At 37.1% G+C, this 17,856-nt stretch overlaps 1 protein-coding gene across 8 annotated transcripts in view; it reads right to left on the minus strand.

Moving 5' to 3' along the window:
• The window catches only part of KDM4C (lysine demethylase 4C), a 510,176-nt gene that overhangs the window by 424,026 nt on the left and 68,294 nt on the right, over positions 1 to 17,856 (minus strand). For all 8 annotated transcript variants that reach the window (XM_046023271.1, XM_046023269.1, XM_046023272.1 and 5 more), the window contains one exon: positions 14,378 to 14,492. In XM_046023271.1, coding sequence (XP_045879227.1) covers positions 14,378 to 14,492 — 115 coding nt within the window. The remainder of the gene's footprint in view (positions 1 to 14,377; positions 14,493 to 17,856) is intronic.

Genomic DNA, 17,856 nt, shown 5'->3' on the forward strand with positions numbered 1-17,856 from the left:
CCAATAAAATCTCAATTTAGATAAAGAATTTATCTGTCTCTACCAGTTCTTCTTTAGAATTCTATTTTTTTCTTCTGCGCATCCCAATTGTTTTTTCCGCCTTGCTTCATTTCTCTGTTGCCGTAATTTCCCACTTAAAGCAATTTTAGATTTAACACTCTCCTAACACTTGCTGAGGGCTGAACTCAAGTTTCTCTTTAATTATTCAAAAATAAAAACAATCTAAGGTATTTCCAATGATCTCATCTTCATTCTTCACAGTGTAAAGTTTTGGATCATATACAAAGGCTCAACAGTATTCCTTCAGTGAAAATGGGAGAACAGGAATTATTCTGAATATTAAACTACATTTTCTCACTGTAAAACATTTGGAGACTAAACTTACTTATAATCCTGCAAATAAGAGAAAACCATTATATAATCTTGATTATATTTTTCTCTAAAAATAAATATTTTAAATTAGAACATAATTAGAATCAGACTCCTGATTTTAGTGGCTCTAATTCTGTTCCAGTGACCCCAAAAGCCCACTGACAGGTGGTGACTCACTTTGAGGAACACATTCTAGAAAGCTAGTATGTGGGATCAGTTCCTCAAAATCCCCATTTCAGCCAGACTAGCTGCTCTCTGCCCATGTCAAGTGAATGATTTATCAAGGGAATTCTACACACTACTGGAAACCCAATGTGGGCATTTCAAGATCCTAGAGATACATCTTTTTTAAAATTTTATTTAAATTCAATTTAGTTAATATATAATGTATTGTTAGTTTCAGGGGCAGAATTTAGTGATTAATCAGTTCCATATAACACCCAGTGCTCATTACATCAAATGCCCTCCTTAATGCCCATCACCCAACCACACCATTCTCCCCTCCAGCAACCCTCAGCTTGTTTCCGACAGTTATCAGTCTCTTACGGTTTGCCTCCTTCTGTTTTCATCTTATTTTTCCTTCCCTTCCACTATGTTCTTCTGTTTTGTTTCTTAAATTCCACACAGGAGTGAAATTATATGGTATATGTCTTTGTCTGACTGACTTATTTTCCTTAGCATAATACCCTCTACTTACATCCACATCATTGCAAATGGCACAATTTCATCTGTTTTGACAGCTGAGTAATATTCGTGTGTGTGTGTGTGTGTGTGTGTGTGTGTGTGTGTGTAGCCACTTCTTTATCTATTCATCTGTCAACGGACATTTGGGCTCTTTCCATAGTTTGGCCACTGTGGACACTGCTGCTATACATATTGGGGTTCATGTGCCCCTCTGAATCATTATGTTTGTATCCTGTGAATAAATACCTAGAAGTGCAATTGCTGGGTCATGGGGTAGTTAGTTCTATTTTTAACTTTTTGAGGAACCTCTATATTGTTTTCAAGAGTGGCAGTACCAGTGTGCATTCCCACCAACAGTGTAAGAGGGTTTCCCCTTTCTCTACAGCCTCACCAACATTTGTTTCCTGAATTGTTCATTTTAGGCATTCTGACCAGTGTGAGGTGGTATCTCATTGTGGTTTTGATCTGTATTCCCTGATGCCAAACGATGGTGAGCATTTTTTTTGTGTATATTAGCTATTTGTATGTCTTCTTTGGAGAAGTGTCTGTTCATGTCTTATACCCATTTCTTGACTGGATTTTTTTTGGTTTTTGGAGGCTGGGTTTAATAAGTTCTTTACAGATTTTGGATACCAACCTTTATCTAATATATGATTTCTGACTATCTTCTCCCATTCATTAGGTTGTCTTTTAGTTTTATAATTGCCTCCTTTGCTGTGTAAAAAGCTTTTTATCCTAATGAAGTCCCAATAGTTCCTTTTTGCTTTTGTTTCTCTTGCCTCTGGAGACATGTCTAACAAAAAGTTGCTGCGCCAAGATCAAAGAGGTTGCTGCCTGTGTTCTCCTCTAAGATTTTGATGGATTCCTGTCTCACATTTAGGTCTTTCATCCATTTTGAGTTTACTTTTGTGTATGATGTAAGAAAGTGGTCCAGTGTCATTCTCTTGCATGTGACTGTCCAATTTTCCCAATGCCAGATGTTGAAGAGGTTGTCTTTTTGGATCTTTGTCCATTGGATATTCTTTCTGTTTTGGCAACAATCAGTTGACCATAGAGCTGAGGGTCCATTTCTGGGTTCTCTATTCTGTTCCACTGAACTATGTTTCATTTTTGTGCCAGAACCATACTGTCTTGATGATTACAGCTTTGTAATACAGTCTAGTGTCTGGAATTGTGATGCCTCCAACTTTTCTTTTCCCTTTTCTTTTTTAAATTTTATTTGTTTATATGACACAGAGAGAGCATGCATGCACAAGCACAAAAGTGAGCAGAGGGAAAGGGAGAAATAGATTCCCCACTAAGCAGGGAACCTGATGCGGGCCTTGATCCCAGGACACTGGGATCATGACCTGAGTCACAGGCAGACCCTTAACCAACTGAGCCACCCACACACCCTTGCTTTTCTTTTTCAACATTATTTTGGTTATTTGGGGTCTTTTCTGGTTCCATACACATTTTAGATTTGTTTCAGCTCTGTTAAAATTTTGACAGGGATTGCACTGAATGTGTAGATTGCCTTGGGTAACACAGACATTTTAACAATATATGTTCTTCCAATCCATGAGCATGGAATGTTTTTTCATTTCTTTGTGTCTTCTTCAATTTCTTTCATAAGTGTTCTATAGTTTTCAGAATACAGATCTTTTACCTCTTTGGTTAGGTTAATTTCTAGATATCTAATGATTTTTGATGCAACAGTAAATGGAATTGAATCCTTGATTTCATCTTCTGCTGCTTCACTGCTGATATATAGAAATGCAACTGATTTCTGTGCACTGATTTTATATCCTGCAACTTTGCTGAATTCCTGTATCAGTTCTAGCAATTTTTGGATGAAGTCTTTTGGGGTTTCTAGATAGAGTATCATGTCATCTGCATAGAGAAAGTTTGACTTCTTCACCAATTTGGATTCCTTTTATTTCTTTTTGCTGTCTGACTGCGGTGACTAGGACTTTCAGTGCTATGTTGAACAAGAGTTGTGAGAGTGGATATCCCTGTCGTACTCCTGACCTTATGAGAAAAGCTCTCAGGCTTTCCCCATTGAGGATGCTATTCACTGTGGGTCCTTTCATATGAGGCTTTTATGATGTTGAGGTATGTTCCCTCTATCCCTACATGGTGGAGGGTTTTTATCAAGAAAGACTGCTGTGTTTTGTCAAATGCTTTATCTGCATCTACTGAGAGGATCATACAGTTCTTTTCCTTCCTTTTGTTAATGTGGTGTATTACACTGATTGATTTGTAGATGATGAGTCACCCTTGCAGCCAGGAATAAATCCCTTACTCATGGTGAATAATCCTTTTAATGTACTTGGATCCTATTAGCTAGCATCTTGGTGTGAATTTTTGCATCAATGTTCATCAGGGATATTGGTCTGTAATTCTTTTCGGTGGGGGTCCTTTGTTTGGGGATCAAGGTAATGCTGGCCTCATAAAATGAATTTGCAAGTTTTCCTTACACTTCTATTTTTTAGAACAATTTCAGAAGAACAGGCATTAATTCTTCTTTAAATGTTGGTAGAATTCCCCTGCAAAACCATCTGGCCCTGCACTCTTTTATTTGTTGAGAGATTTTTGATTACCGCTTCAATTTCCTTGATGGTTATGGGTCTGTTCAGGTTTTCTACCTCTTCCTGTTTCAGTTTTGGTAGTTTATAGTCTCTGGGAATGCATCCATTTCTTCCAGATTGTCTAATTTGTTGGCATATAATTGCTCATAATATTCTCTCATAATTGTTTGTAGGTCTTCGGGGTTGGTTGTGATCTCTCCTCTTTTATTCGTGATTTTATTTACTTGGGTCCTTTCTCTTTTCTTCTTGATAAGTCTGGCTAGGGGGTTATCAATCTTATTAATTCTTTCTAAGAACCAGCTCCTAGTTTCATCAATCTATAATACTGTTTTTGTTTTTTAATTTCTACCACTGACTTCTGCTCTTCTGCTGGTTTTGCTTTATTTGCTGTTCTTTTTCCAGATCCCTTAGGTGTAATGTTAGGTTGTGTACATGAGACTTTTCTTGCTTCTTGAGGAAGGCCTACATTACTATATACTTCCTTCCTGGAACCACCTTTGCTGCATCTATCTTGGGGATACATCTATACACAGTTACTCTGGTTTATTCACTCACCACTGAATTATGAACATTTTCCTAACATCTATTCTAGTGTATGTATTACTTCATGTCTACAACAGTTTGTATCATTATTTTCCTTTGTAACACATACACTGTCTAACTGTCTGCTATAACTTAAAAAAAAAACTGGAAAATAATTTGGTACATAAGCATTGACCCATATTTCTGATCATTTCTAAAACAGACTCTAGAAGCCAAAGGTGTGGATCAATAGTTCCTTTTTCACAGTAGAATTACATGATTCTTTCTATTTATAAAATCTCTCTTTAAAAAAAATTGCTCCATGTCTTTAAAAGCCATAATAAAGATGAAATCTAGATTATATTCACCCTCTTTTTGAAAATGGGCAATAGTGGGGCCACGGGAGGAATGGAGCTTCAAATGGACATGTCTTATCAAAGCACTTTTATGAACTTGCAGGCAAGGCCAGGGCTGCATTGGCAACAGAAGAAGCTTGCTTCTGATGATACTAAACATCCAGTGAAGACCCTGGAAGATATTAACCCAAGAGGGGAAGAGGACCAGAGTACACAATTCAGTTCAAAGTTCTAATTATCCTTCCTGGTGACAGTGTAGAATAGTAGAAAGAGAAGAGGAAAAGGGGCCTCCCAACTCTGTCACTAAGTGGGTGTCATCTTGGATAAATCCTATTTCAATCTGAGGTTCTTCATCAAAAAATGTATTGGCTACATCAGATGGTTTCCAGGTGAGATCATCAATGATTCTATGATCACCATTCAGCAATAAAACTCTGGTTTTTCACTTCTGGCCTTCATGTTCTGGCCCCTTCAGTAATTCCTATTGTTGCTTTCCTAATTCTTTCCCAGGAGGTATCTGCCCCTTTGGGCCTACTGATCATCTAGTACCCAGAGAACACTTAGTATTCTCACCCTTCACCATGGCTCATATGTCTGATGACCACTATACTTTAATTCTCACCATAATCTTGGGGATTCTGTCAGTCTCCAGGAAATTAAACCTTTTTGTACTCTTAAGGTGCATAGTATTCATGCCAGGTTTGGAGCACCTAGTTTGCACTATATGTGTTATTTATCCCTTGGGTGAACCTTTCATGACTCTCCAGCTAACTAGTAAGCACCTTGTACTGGCAAAGACCTGCTATCCTGACACTTCTCACACTTCCACAAACCACTCAGCAGCATGGGACTCTACACACACTTCTGATTATCAGTTTAGCACTGTACTGAACATGTAAGTATACCTTAATTGTGAAGTTTAACAGTTGAGACATAAAGAGAAGTTAAAGAAAAATTACTAATTCTATGTAAATCCTATCAAACCCAAAATAATTTTCAACATAAGATTAAACAGTTCTTCCCATGAACATGCTGAGGTCAGTAGCTTCTTATCTCAAAGTGGCAGCCTAGCCTGTCCTGGGGCAATTGCATTCTTCGGAAAGTTCTTCCAGAGACAAAATAGATGTTCCCACAGTAATCCCACCTAACCATCTCACATACGATACACCTGAGGGCAGTGGTCATTCTGAGGTCATCCTGCATCTGGGCTTTACATGTCTTCCATTGTCAGTTCCTCTATAATCCTGGCATGCTATTCTAGCAATAGCCCTCTAAAAACACAGCTTCCAAAACTGATGGAACATTCTAGATGAAATAATGACTACTGAATTGGAAGAACCATCATCTCCCCTGTTTGATGGCATAATGTGGGATCACTCACTGAAGGTCAGCCACAATATGCTGGCAGAAATTGAGTTTTGACTAACTCAAAACCTCATTTCAGAAAACCAAAATCTGAAAGTCAAAATTCTATACACCAATATCTTTTTCTCTGCACCAAAAAATGTCTGGAATGATGATATTTTACCTTGGATGCGAAAATTACACACATAGTGTTCTGGCTTCAAATTGTTTCTTATTTCAAGAGAAATGATATACTGACATGATACAAATACAAAATGGAAAGGAACTCTGTTAGTGACTCAATTTAAACTATTTAACCTCACTGGGAAACCTTCTGTCTTTGATAAATTTGTTGTTCAATTGCACCATCTGGTGGATAAAGGTATTTAAACTCCCCCATTGTGAGAAGAAAAAATACATTATCATTTATAAGGCTAAAGATACCACTAAAACTAAAATCTTAGTATGAAAAGATTCCCATGCTTTAGCCAAAAGCTTTCTTACAGAGAGGCTCTTGATAAAATTAAAATACCACAAAAAATCTGGAGCTCATAAAACTTCACTATTTAAGAATCCAGTTCACCTTCTTCAAGAAATGTTGTTCATCATGAAAAAACATTTTTAATCTGGGAAGAACCTCAGAGAGCAGTTAATTGACTTCCCTTTACAGATGAATACTCCAAGGCAAAGACAGGGCTTTCTTGAAAGTCACAGCTAGGGATAGAAGGCATTGATTATATACATAAATAGATTGAATATTCTGTACTGTTTAATATGGCCTTCTATTTCAAGAGGCTGTGTGGAAAAGGCAAGAAATAAGTCAGTCAGTGTCTGCCGCAAAGTGCCACTCTCATGTGTTGACAAAAATCTGGCCACCCGACTATGGACTATGGCCTACCCCAACTGATCTCTGTAACACCAGGAGTTGTCATACCCTCCCTGCCTCCACAACCTGCCTGCATCCCTCTTCACCTTAGATTTAAACTCCTCTCCCCCTCCTTCAGAGAAAACCATCCTACCAATAAAAATAAGACAGATAAACACCCAGGTAACAATATCTAGAAAATATATCTAACTTATGGATAATCCTTTTTTCACTTAAGAATCCGCAAAAATGACACAAGGAATGAAAAAACAAATAAGACGGATAAGATAAATGTTTAATCACCCTGTTGAAGAACATCTATCAACAGGGGGAAGTGTTCACAATGTGTTAAAATAGGGGAGGAAAAGAAAAGCCAAATACCTTCACTATGATACCATATCTGTAAAAAACAAACAAGCAAATAAAAAACAAGCAAAACACAGTTCTCAAGCATTGAGTAGAGAAAAAACATTGGAAAGAAATACACTAAATATTGTTGACAGCTGGTGTCTTTGCCAGGATTTATGAGTGATTTCAATTTTTTTTCTCTTACACAATGCTTTCCAAATTTTTTATCCTTAACATTTATATCAACAAAAAGGTACTTTTACCTTAAACATTTATGTATTTATACTCACATACCATAAAGAAAACTGGCAAAAGAAACTGGAAAGAGGATCCCAAATACACATCCATCTACCCAGTACATAAATAGTAGGGAAAAAATTTTTTCTAGCTCTCAAGGAGAAATATATAAGGCTTACCACAGTTTTTCAAAATGTTTTGAATTTTCTATCAACTGTATATTAAGAAATACCTGGATAACTAGCAAATTAACATTGAGGGATAATCTCAGAAATACAATTTCTCTAAAATATTTTATATATTTTGAGACTTAAGGACTTGAGTTCACATCCTAAGTCCATTTTCTGCTTATCACATTTTAGCCTAAATTATATGACAGATATATGGCATGATGTTCCCCAAAGAATTCCACGGCTTCCATGATGAGAACCACTGTCTCCTAATGTGATTCGGTCTTTGAAGTATATATCAGGAATGCAGAAGGTCAGTAACAAGAATGCTACATTGCTATTTTGTCTTAAAATCCCTGCATCATCTATGTAGACTGCAATCAGAGAAGTAATCTTTTGCTAAATATCTTAAGGTAACAATTTTTCAAGTGTTGTCTGAGGACCACGGGAAAACACCCAGATCCCATTAGGGTCCATGGCATCAAAACTGTCTCCACAATTATACCAACACATTATTTGCTTTTCACTCTAACAGTAGGGTCAAGTTTTCCAAAGGCTATATGACATCACCACAGACTAAATGCAGAAGCAAATATATGAATCCAGAGGTCTTCTATGAAGCTAGACATTAGAGATTTAAAAAATGTAAAATAATGCCACCCCTTTCACCAAATTTTTTGTTTCAGAAAGCAGTCATTTTTTAATAAAAATGTGTATGTTATTATATAATGGGTTATTCTTAATGAATTAAAATACTCTTAAATAATCTCTGTTTTAGTTTTAATTTCTAATAATAAACAAGGATAGATATAACCTATAAGAGAAAAGCTCTTTGAGGTCCACAATAAATTATTAGAAGTATAAAGGAGTCCTGAGACCAAAAAGTTTGGGTGTTAGTGTTCAGAAAAAAACACACACTGGGAAAGATTACTCTAACCTGTACCTCTTCTTTCTCTTCAAAGCACTTTTCAATTGCTGTGACCAGTCCACCTTATAGACCATTATCTGACCACAGTTCCTAAAGCATGATTGTGATCCTATCACTTCTCCACTAAAATGATCTCAAACAATTCAAAATATACAGAGTGATAACCAAAAACATATAAGAAACTCCATGGTTTGTCCTCAGACTATTTTTTAGAAGTCATACATTCATCAATTCTACAGTTATTTTGCTGCATTTGTTGCAGCAGACACTATGATAGGAGCTGGGACTGAAGAGTCTATGAGAAATAACACCTGCCATCACTGGACTAAGCATCTTCTGAGGAAGAAATATTCACATAAATACAGATATCCTTAATTTTCTATACTCTTTTTCCAAATTTGCTGTAATTATATATATGGGTTTTTTTTGAGGTGTCTGCCTTTCAATTTATTTATTTTTTCAGCATAACATTATTCATTGTTTTTGCACAACACCCAGTGCTCCATGCAAAACGTGCCCTCCCTATTACCCACCACCTATTCCCCCAACCTCCCACCCCTGACCCTTCAAAACCCTCAGGTTGTTTTTCAGAGGTGCAGTTGGGAGAGGGGGAGGGGGTTATATATGTTTTTTTTTAAAGGTTTTATTTATTTATTTGAGAGAGAGAGAGAGAGAGAGAGATCACAAGTAGAGAGGCAGGCAGAAAGAGAGGGGGATGCAGGCTCCCCGCTGAGTGGAGAACCCAATGTGGGGCTCGATCCCAGGACCCTGAGATCATGACCTGAGCTAAAGGCAGTGGCTTAACCCACTGAGCCACCCAGGTGCCCCTATATATATGTTTTTTACCCAAAATTCACTATCCACATCAAAAACTCTCTAAAATGACTCTGAATGTCCACCAACAGAATCATTTTGTACACGTGTGTACACACATTTTGTACACACATTGTGTTGTACACAAATCTAGGTAAGGGAATGTGGATAACAGCTCAGTTGTATCTCAACTGTTCTCCCTAGAGGATTATGCCAATCATGCCTTGTGCCCATAATAAATGTACCTCTGAGGACCAATGTTATCATTATTCCATCATTAGTAATGAAAATATCTTCTGAGAAAGTAGAAATGTGCAACAAAATAGCATAAGAAACTTAGAAAAGCCCACATATCAGAAAGAGTTGGAAGTAACGGTAGTAAAGGAAGCACATAACACTTATCTCCACATGTCCCTATCTATTAAAAACAGCAGTGTTCGAAAGCTTAACTGTAGCTACCCAAGCCAACACAATATCTGAGAAACTAGAGAAATTCCTTGTACAGTGGACTGAGCTCCACTCACAGTGTAGGAGACCACTGAGTACCAGGCTGGTACAGGGGCGGGTGGTGGACACTTCCAAAGACCTAGAAGCATCTGCAAGTGTGGGAAGAGGGAAAACATGATTTAGTGAAGGAACTAAATCTCAAAGAAAGTCTGAGAGATTTATGAGCAGTGATATATGGCACAAGCTGAAGGTCATGGGTGAAACAGTTTCCCCTCACAGTGAGATGGGCTATCTTCCTCCAGAGAACTGCAAAAAACTGTCATTAAAAATGATGACACACAAAGGAAACGGATAGTCTTAATGCAATACCATCTCACAGGTTTATTTCAAAACAAAGAAGTACCTGGACGTAAAGCATCCAAAGAAGGCTAACTTGCTCTTAAGTGAGAACTATGACGGTGTAGATAAGCTAAGGTCCTTGCTGGTACACTACTCTGACATCATCAGCTCAAAGGGGCCACTGCAGACTGTACTGCCTGTGATGATGTAAGATATATGAATCAGAAAGCCTGGGCGGTGGAGGAAGTGGGTGAGGCTTAGGAGCAGAACTCTCTCTCTCACCATTTAACAAAGGGAAAATCTTGCAAAGAAGACCTCTTGAAAACAGACAATATTCTTGGGAATCCTTCTGGTGTAACAAATTATGAAGATAATAGCCAGCTTAAAGGATATGGAACTTCATTTTAAACCTCCATTTAATGAACCATTATCATCATTAAGACATTATACTATATGACAGGTGTTGCTAGAAACGCAGACACAAATAGCACACAGAACACAAGACCTACTGCCTCACCCTCACTGTTCTAGTATAAATAATGTTGATGCCTGTGCTTCACACTCTGTCTTCAAAGGTCTGTGGAGGTACACTCGGCTACTGCCTATCTCAGAAATGTCCTAGCTTCTGCCTTTCCTATAAATACCTGTTGACTAGCATGTCCCCTAGCCAAGTTGCATCATCACACACAGTTACAGGACATTTTCTCCCTGTTCCTCTTCACTCTTCATGTCTCTTCTTTTCTGTGTTTGTATTCTGAAGTAACTCATGCTTCTTTTAACAGAAAGCTAACTTTTTAAATGTATAGTTAACAAAGGCTAGTTAAAACTTTCTTTATAATGGAAGAGCCCAGGGAACCTGGTGGCTCAGTTGGTTAAGTGCCTACCTTCAGCTCAGGTCGTGATCTCAGTATCCAGGAATCCAGCCCTGCATTGGGCTCTCTGCTCTACGAGAAGCCTGCTTCTCCCTCTTCCTCTGCCCCTGCTCGTGCTCTTTCTTTCTCAAATAAAAAATTCTTTAAATTAATTAATTAAATGATTAAAGTTAAAATATATATACATACATATGTGTGTGTATGTATGTACATATATATAATATATATAATGGACAAGCCCTTAGTGAAGCATAACAACAAAAATTCAGATCTTAAGCTTATGTTACTGTTACCAAGGAGTCATCTAGGGCCACCCTAGAACACAGGTTGTTCTACTTCTAACTTCAGGAATATCTTAAATTACAGAAAATTCCTGACATAATTAAACACCTCAATTTCACTGTCTTGAGGTATCAGTGTAGTCAATATATATAAATCCCATTCTCCTAAAAACATACAGAATTTTATTTATATTCCATCTATCTCAAAAAGGTTTTGAGCATCCTTCCCTGAGTATATAAATATGTCTAATTATGTATTAGGGATTGGTAAACCTTTTCTGCAAAGGGCCAGACAATAAATATTTTAGCTTTTGTGGGCCATATAATCTCTGTCACAACTACTTAACTCTGCCACTGTGGTGAAAAAAAAAAAACCATAATATGTAAATGAATTAATTAGGTTATGCTCCAATAAAACTTTATTTATAAAGACAGTCTCTGACTGCAACCCCTGCTCTGCATCACGTCACCACATGCCTTTGATAGTCTTGGTATTTCAGTTTTAAAAATAGTAATTTGTTTAAGTCATATGACTGTTACTAATGTCACAGGCTACTGCCCATGGTACAGACTTATCAGTATCTTTTCATATATCCTAATATCAGTATCTTTTCATATATCCTAATATATCAAGCTCTGAAAGAAGCAACAGAATGAAAGAGGAGCCAAGACTCATGCCCTGGGATCTCCAAGCCCTTTTCCCTTTACTATTAGGACTGACTGTTCTGAACTAGTCCCTCATGAGCACCCTCACCCCTAATTCCTATGTTGTATCCAAGCCTGATCATCACTAAAATGGCACCTACCTCCTTTGCCACTGAAAAGATTTGCCTGGTGTTGCAAGACAAACACGTGAGCAGGAGGGGCCACTATAGCACCACAGGTCTGAGTCCATATCCACAGCCCTATCTGCAGCCTGGGGCAGATCCCTTCCCCTTATTCCAAACCAGCCTCACTCTCCTCAAGCTGTTGCTCAGAAAAAAGCCTCAGAATTCAGTAAAAATACAGAGACTATTATGTATGATCTTACCCTCAAATTTGTCTAGCTCCTGTCCCATCCTCCTTTCTGTCTCTTTTACCTGACTTGAACTTACTCATCTAGGTCCAGTTCAGATGTTCTCTCTCCTCCAACAAGTGTTCCTTCAGTGTCAAAGCTGCTCTAAGTGTCTCTCCTCCCAGCTCCCTAGAACTCTATACTTGCATTTATGGCCAAGCTTATTACACTTTATTGCCCCGCTAAGCTTATGAATTGAGAATGAGGATCCTTATTCATCTCTGCACCCTGCACAAATTGTTCCTCTTACCTCCCCATATCTTCTCCAAGAACTTCCAGACTCACCAAAAAAAAAAAAAAAAAAAAAAAAAAAGACATGGTTTTTTTGATCATTCTACTAAAATTAAAGGAAATGGTAATAACTAGAAATTAGGGGGGAAGTGAACTACAATTTGATGACTATTAATTCCTTCCAAAATAATGCCATGAACCAAAACAAACCAGTTCCCAATACAATTTAAGTATTGAGCCAAACAGTTAATTCAAGGACACAAAAGTAAAGAGCAAAACAATACATGGGCTTTTTCAATGCACATTCATTGTGATGATTTCAAACACTGCTGACAGTCATGGGTTATTAGTACACTCACTCTTCATCACTCTCTTTAATGCACTCTCTCTCTTGTTACTCTCCATCTACCTCAAGGGGGCAAAAACAAGTTGTTTTTCATTTGTTTGAATTAAGGTGTCGGGAGTGTGATTGGTTTTGTTTACCAGTAGCAGTTTACAACATCTCACTTGTCTCTCTTTATGCTACAAAAGCTCTGAAAATGTCACCTCAACTCTGGAGCTACTAAATGTTCCTGCTCAGCCACACAAATTTCATAAAATACTATTACGCTTTGTAGGTCCTACCAAAATGACAGATTCCTGACTTTAGAATGTGGAAATGATGAGGCTGTTTACAGACCAGTGGATTTTGTTCATTGGATTTTAATAAGTAACATTGCTCAAATCTGAGTTCTAAAGTCAATGTTCCCTTAAAACAATGCCAATATGTAACTGGTTTTCAAATACAAGCAGTACATTGATAAGCACAGCAAACCAAAGTCCATCAGCCTCTTCTGTGCCATCAACAATTATTGCATTTTACTATCAAATAGGGAAAACTAGTTCAGGGCATTTTTATGTTAATTTTTCTGGAAACTGTCCCAAATATGTTATTTCTAACTCTTAATTATATATGCAAAAATTAACAAAGAGGTCAATGATCCCAAAGGGTGGCTAGAAAAAAAAAATACCTTAAACTGAGTTTTATTTTATTTTAGAGCACTAAGACAAACAAACTCTCAGTCTAGAATCTGGATGATTTCTCAGTTCAATCTTCCTCTTGGAAGCCTAAAAACTTACCAGTATCATACAGAAGAAACCAGAGAGATGGCATAAAATAAATCATTAGTTCAGGGGAAATTTATGATTGACAACAACCTAGTTTCACACATTTCTACAACTATGAGACTAACTATATACAACTGCTTTCTTAAGACTGGTATGGAAGATATCAGGGCGCCTGGGTAGCTCAGTTGGTTGAATGTGCAACTCTTGATTTTGACTCAGGACATGATCTCAGGTCCTGAGATCTAGCCCCCAACCCCAATGGGCTCCACGCTCAGCAGGGAGTCCACTTAGGATTCTCTCTCTCCCTCTCCCTCTGTCCCTCCCCTCCCTATGCATGCATGTGAGCTCTAAATAAAGAAATAAATATTTTTTTAAAGAAATATATAAATAAGAAAAATTTTCACAATTTGTGGAAAAAAGGAAAATAAGCCTATTCAAATATAACTTTTTTAAATGACTCAGGGAAAACTACTAGAAGAATGCATATTAAAATACTGTTTTTTGCCTTAAGTTGGTAGTATTATGGATAATATTTCCTGTTTCCCAAATATCCTTATAATGTGTTTTGCTCGAAAAATTTTAGTATAATTTAAAGATTAGCCAGATAACCACTTAATATATTACTGTTGAACAATTTCAGGTATTTGTACCATTCACTGGTTTCAATCTGAAAAATACCAGTAACAGAAATCCTACAGATATGTCTTGATTACCTCTTATCCTATGAGGAATCATGGATCACACACAGCACAACAAAGGAGTACTTTTCTAGTACCTAGAACAGTAACAAAAATGGGAAATCTGCCCTTTACAAAACCCATTACACTATAAATATACCTCATCATATATGCTCCCATTAATGTCTGCGCCGTAGATAGGTGCCACAAAAGTTAAGTTCTTCCAGTACTTGCGCTCCAAATCTTCATAATCCAAGTATCTTGGAGTACAGTACCTGCAAAAGGTAAATGAAAATAGTACAAACCAATACGACAGTATAAGATTTTCCCCACCCACATCACTTAAATTACTTTCTAAACCAAATTTTATTGAAATGAAAACAATGTAGCAACTCACGTTGTCAAATCTAACAAGTAAATACACAAATGTATTTATCACAGATCTCTGGATACTCTAAATACTCCCAAATAACTCTATATAGTAACTTCATATATTTTACTAATAAGGAAAATATTTTCAAGAGCATATCAAATATAGAAGGAGAATAGTTAAAAATTCACCATTTTACATCTGCAAATCAATCAATGTGATACATTAATAAAAGAAAGAACAAGAACCATATGATACTCTCAATAGATGCTGAAAAAGCATTTAACAAAGTACAGCATCCTTTCCTGATCAAAACTCTTCAAAGTGTAGGGATAGAGGGTACATACCTCAATATCATCAAAGCCATCTATGAAAAACCCACCATGAATATCATCCTCAATGGAGAAAAACTTTTCTGCTAAGGTCAGGAAACACGGCAGGGATGTCCGTTATCACCACGGCTATTAACATAGTACTAGAAGTCCTAGCCTCAGCCATCAGACAACAAAATAAATTAAAGGCATCCAATCGGCAAGGAAGAAGTCAAACTATCACTCTTTGCAGATGATATGACATTATATGTGGAAAACCCAAAAGATTACACTCCAAATCTGCTAGAACTTGTACAGGAATTTGGCAAACTGTCAGTATATAAAAGCAATGCACAGAAATCAGTTGCATTTCTCTACACCAACAACAAGATAGAAGAAAGAGAGATCAAGGAGTCAATCTTATTTACAATGGCACCCAAAACCATAAGATATCTAGGAATAAACCTAACCAAAGAGGCTAAGAATCTATACTCAGAAAACTATAAAGTATTCATGAAAGAAACTGAGGAAGACACAAAGAAATGGGAAAATGTTCCATGCTCATGGATTGGAAGAACAAATATTGTGAAAATGTCTATGCTACCTAAAGCACTCTACATGTTTAAGGCAATCCCTATCAAAATCCCATCCATTTTTTTTTTCAAAGAAATGGAACAAATAATCCTGAAATTTATATGGAACCAGAAAAGACCTCGAATAGCCAGAGGAATAATGAAAAAGAAAGCCAAAGTTGGTGGCATCACAATTCCAGACTTCAAACTCTATTACAAAGCTGTCATCATCAAGACAGTATGGTACTGGCACAAAAACAGACACATAGATCAATGGAACAGAATAGAGAGCCCAGAAATAGACCCTCAACTCTATGGTCAACTAATCTTCAACAAAGCACGAAAGAATGTCCAATGGAAAGACAGTCTGTTCAACAAATGGTGTTGGGAAAATTGGACAGCCACATGCAGAAAAATGAAACTGGACCATTTCCTTACACCACACATAAAAATAGACTCAAAATGGATGAAGGACCTCAATGTGAGAAAGGAATCCATCAAAATCCTTGAGGAGAACACAGGCAGCAACCTCTTTGACCTCAGCTGCAGCAACTTCTTCCTAGGAACATCGCCAAAGGCGAGGGAAGCTAGGGCAAAAATGAAACTATTGGGACTTCATCAAGATCAAAAGCTTTTGCACAACAAAGGAAACAGTCAACAAAACCAAAAGACAACAACCAACAGAATGGAAGAAGATATTTACAAATGACATATCAGATAAAGGGCTAGTATCCAAAATATATAAAGAACTTATCAAACTCAACACCAATCCAGTCAACAAATAATCCAGTCAGGAAATGGGCAGAGAACATGAACAGACATTTCTGCAAAGAAGACATCCAGATGGCCAACAGACACATGAAAAAGTGCTCCACATCACTCAGCATCAGGGAAATACAAATCAAAACCACAATGAGATACCACCTCACACCAGTCAGAATGGCTAAAATTAACAAGTCAGGAAATGACAGATGCTGGCAAGGATGCGGAGAAAGGGGAACCTTCCTACACTGTTGGTGGGAATGCAAGCTGGTGCAACCACTCTGGAAAACAGCATGGAGGTTCCTCAAAAAGTTGAAAATAGAGCTATCCTATGACCCAGCAATTGCACTACTGGGTATTTACCCTAAAGATACAAATGTAGTGATCCAAAGGAACACGTGCACCCGAATGTTTATAGCAGCAATGCCCACAATAGCCAAACTATGGAAGGAACCTAGATGTCCATCAACAGATGAATGGATAAAGAAGAGGTGGTATATATATACAATGGAATACTATGCAGCCATCAAAAGAAATGAAATCTTGCCATGTGCGACGACGTGGATGGAACTAGAAGGTATTATGCTTAGCAAAATAAGTCAATCAAAGAAAAACAATTATCATAAGATCTCCCTGATATGAGGAAGTTAAGAAGCAACACAGGGGGCTTGAGGGGTGGGAAAAGAATAAATAAAACAAGATGGGATCGGGAGGGAGACAAACCATAAGAGACTCTTAATCTCACAAAACAAACTGAGGGTTGCCAGGGGTAGGGGAGTAGCGAGAGGGTGGCGGGTTATGAAACTGGGGAAGGTATGTGCTATGGTGATTGCTATGAAGTGTGTAAATCTGGCAATGCACAGATCTGTACCCCCGGGGCTAATAATACATTATATGCCAATAAAAAATTTAAAAATTATATTAAAAAAATTATCAACCAAAAAAAAAAAACTCACCATTTTACTTTTCAAATTATTTTCTAAAATCCTTAACCAATTATTCTATACTAGTAAATTTTACAGACTGACATGCAAAAGATAAAACATCTATAGGAAAATTGACAAAAAATAATTTCACTCAAAGTCCAGGAAAGCAGGAAAAGCCAAAACTAGAAGGAATCAACATGATCATTAGCAGCAGAATGACCTGGGGAAAAGTCCAAGAAACCAAAATAAGATACTTTACCAACATTAGATTGGCAAATGGCTAATATACTAATGGTAGGAAAGAATGAGACCTCTCTTACACAGCTGGAGTGAAAGTATAAAGTAGTACAAACTTTCCAGAGTATAATTTTTTACACATATCAAAACCTTTAAAAAATGCATATCTTCAACCCAAAATCCAACTCTGGAAAGTCATTCTAACAGTGCAGAGACATATACAATGATAAATGACCTGGGATGTTTGCTCCAGCAATAACTGAAAACTCAAACTAATGTTGCCCTACAACAAGGGCTAAGTTAAATAAAATACAGAACACAAAATAAGGTAGATCTTTCTACATATCGGTATTAATATTTTTCCACAATGAATTAAGTAGATTACAGAACGGTGAATATACATGTAAATAAATCTATAACTGTATTCAAAAGGAGAAGAAGAAATTTATACCATATTATTA

Source organism: Meles meles, chromosome 11 (genome assembly GCF_922984935.1).
Source record: "Meles meles chromosome 11, mMelMel3.1 paternal haplotype, whole genome shotgun sequence".
Lineage (NCBI taxonomy): Eukaryota > Metazoa > Chordata > Mammalia > Carnivora > Mustelidae > Meles > Meles meles.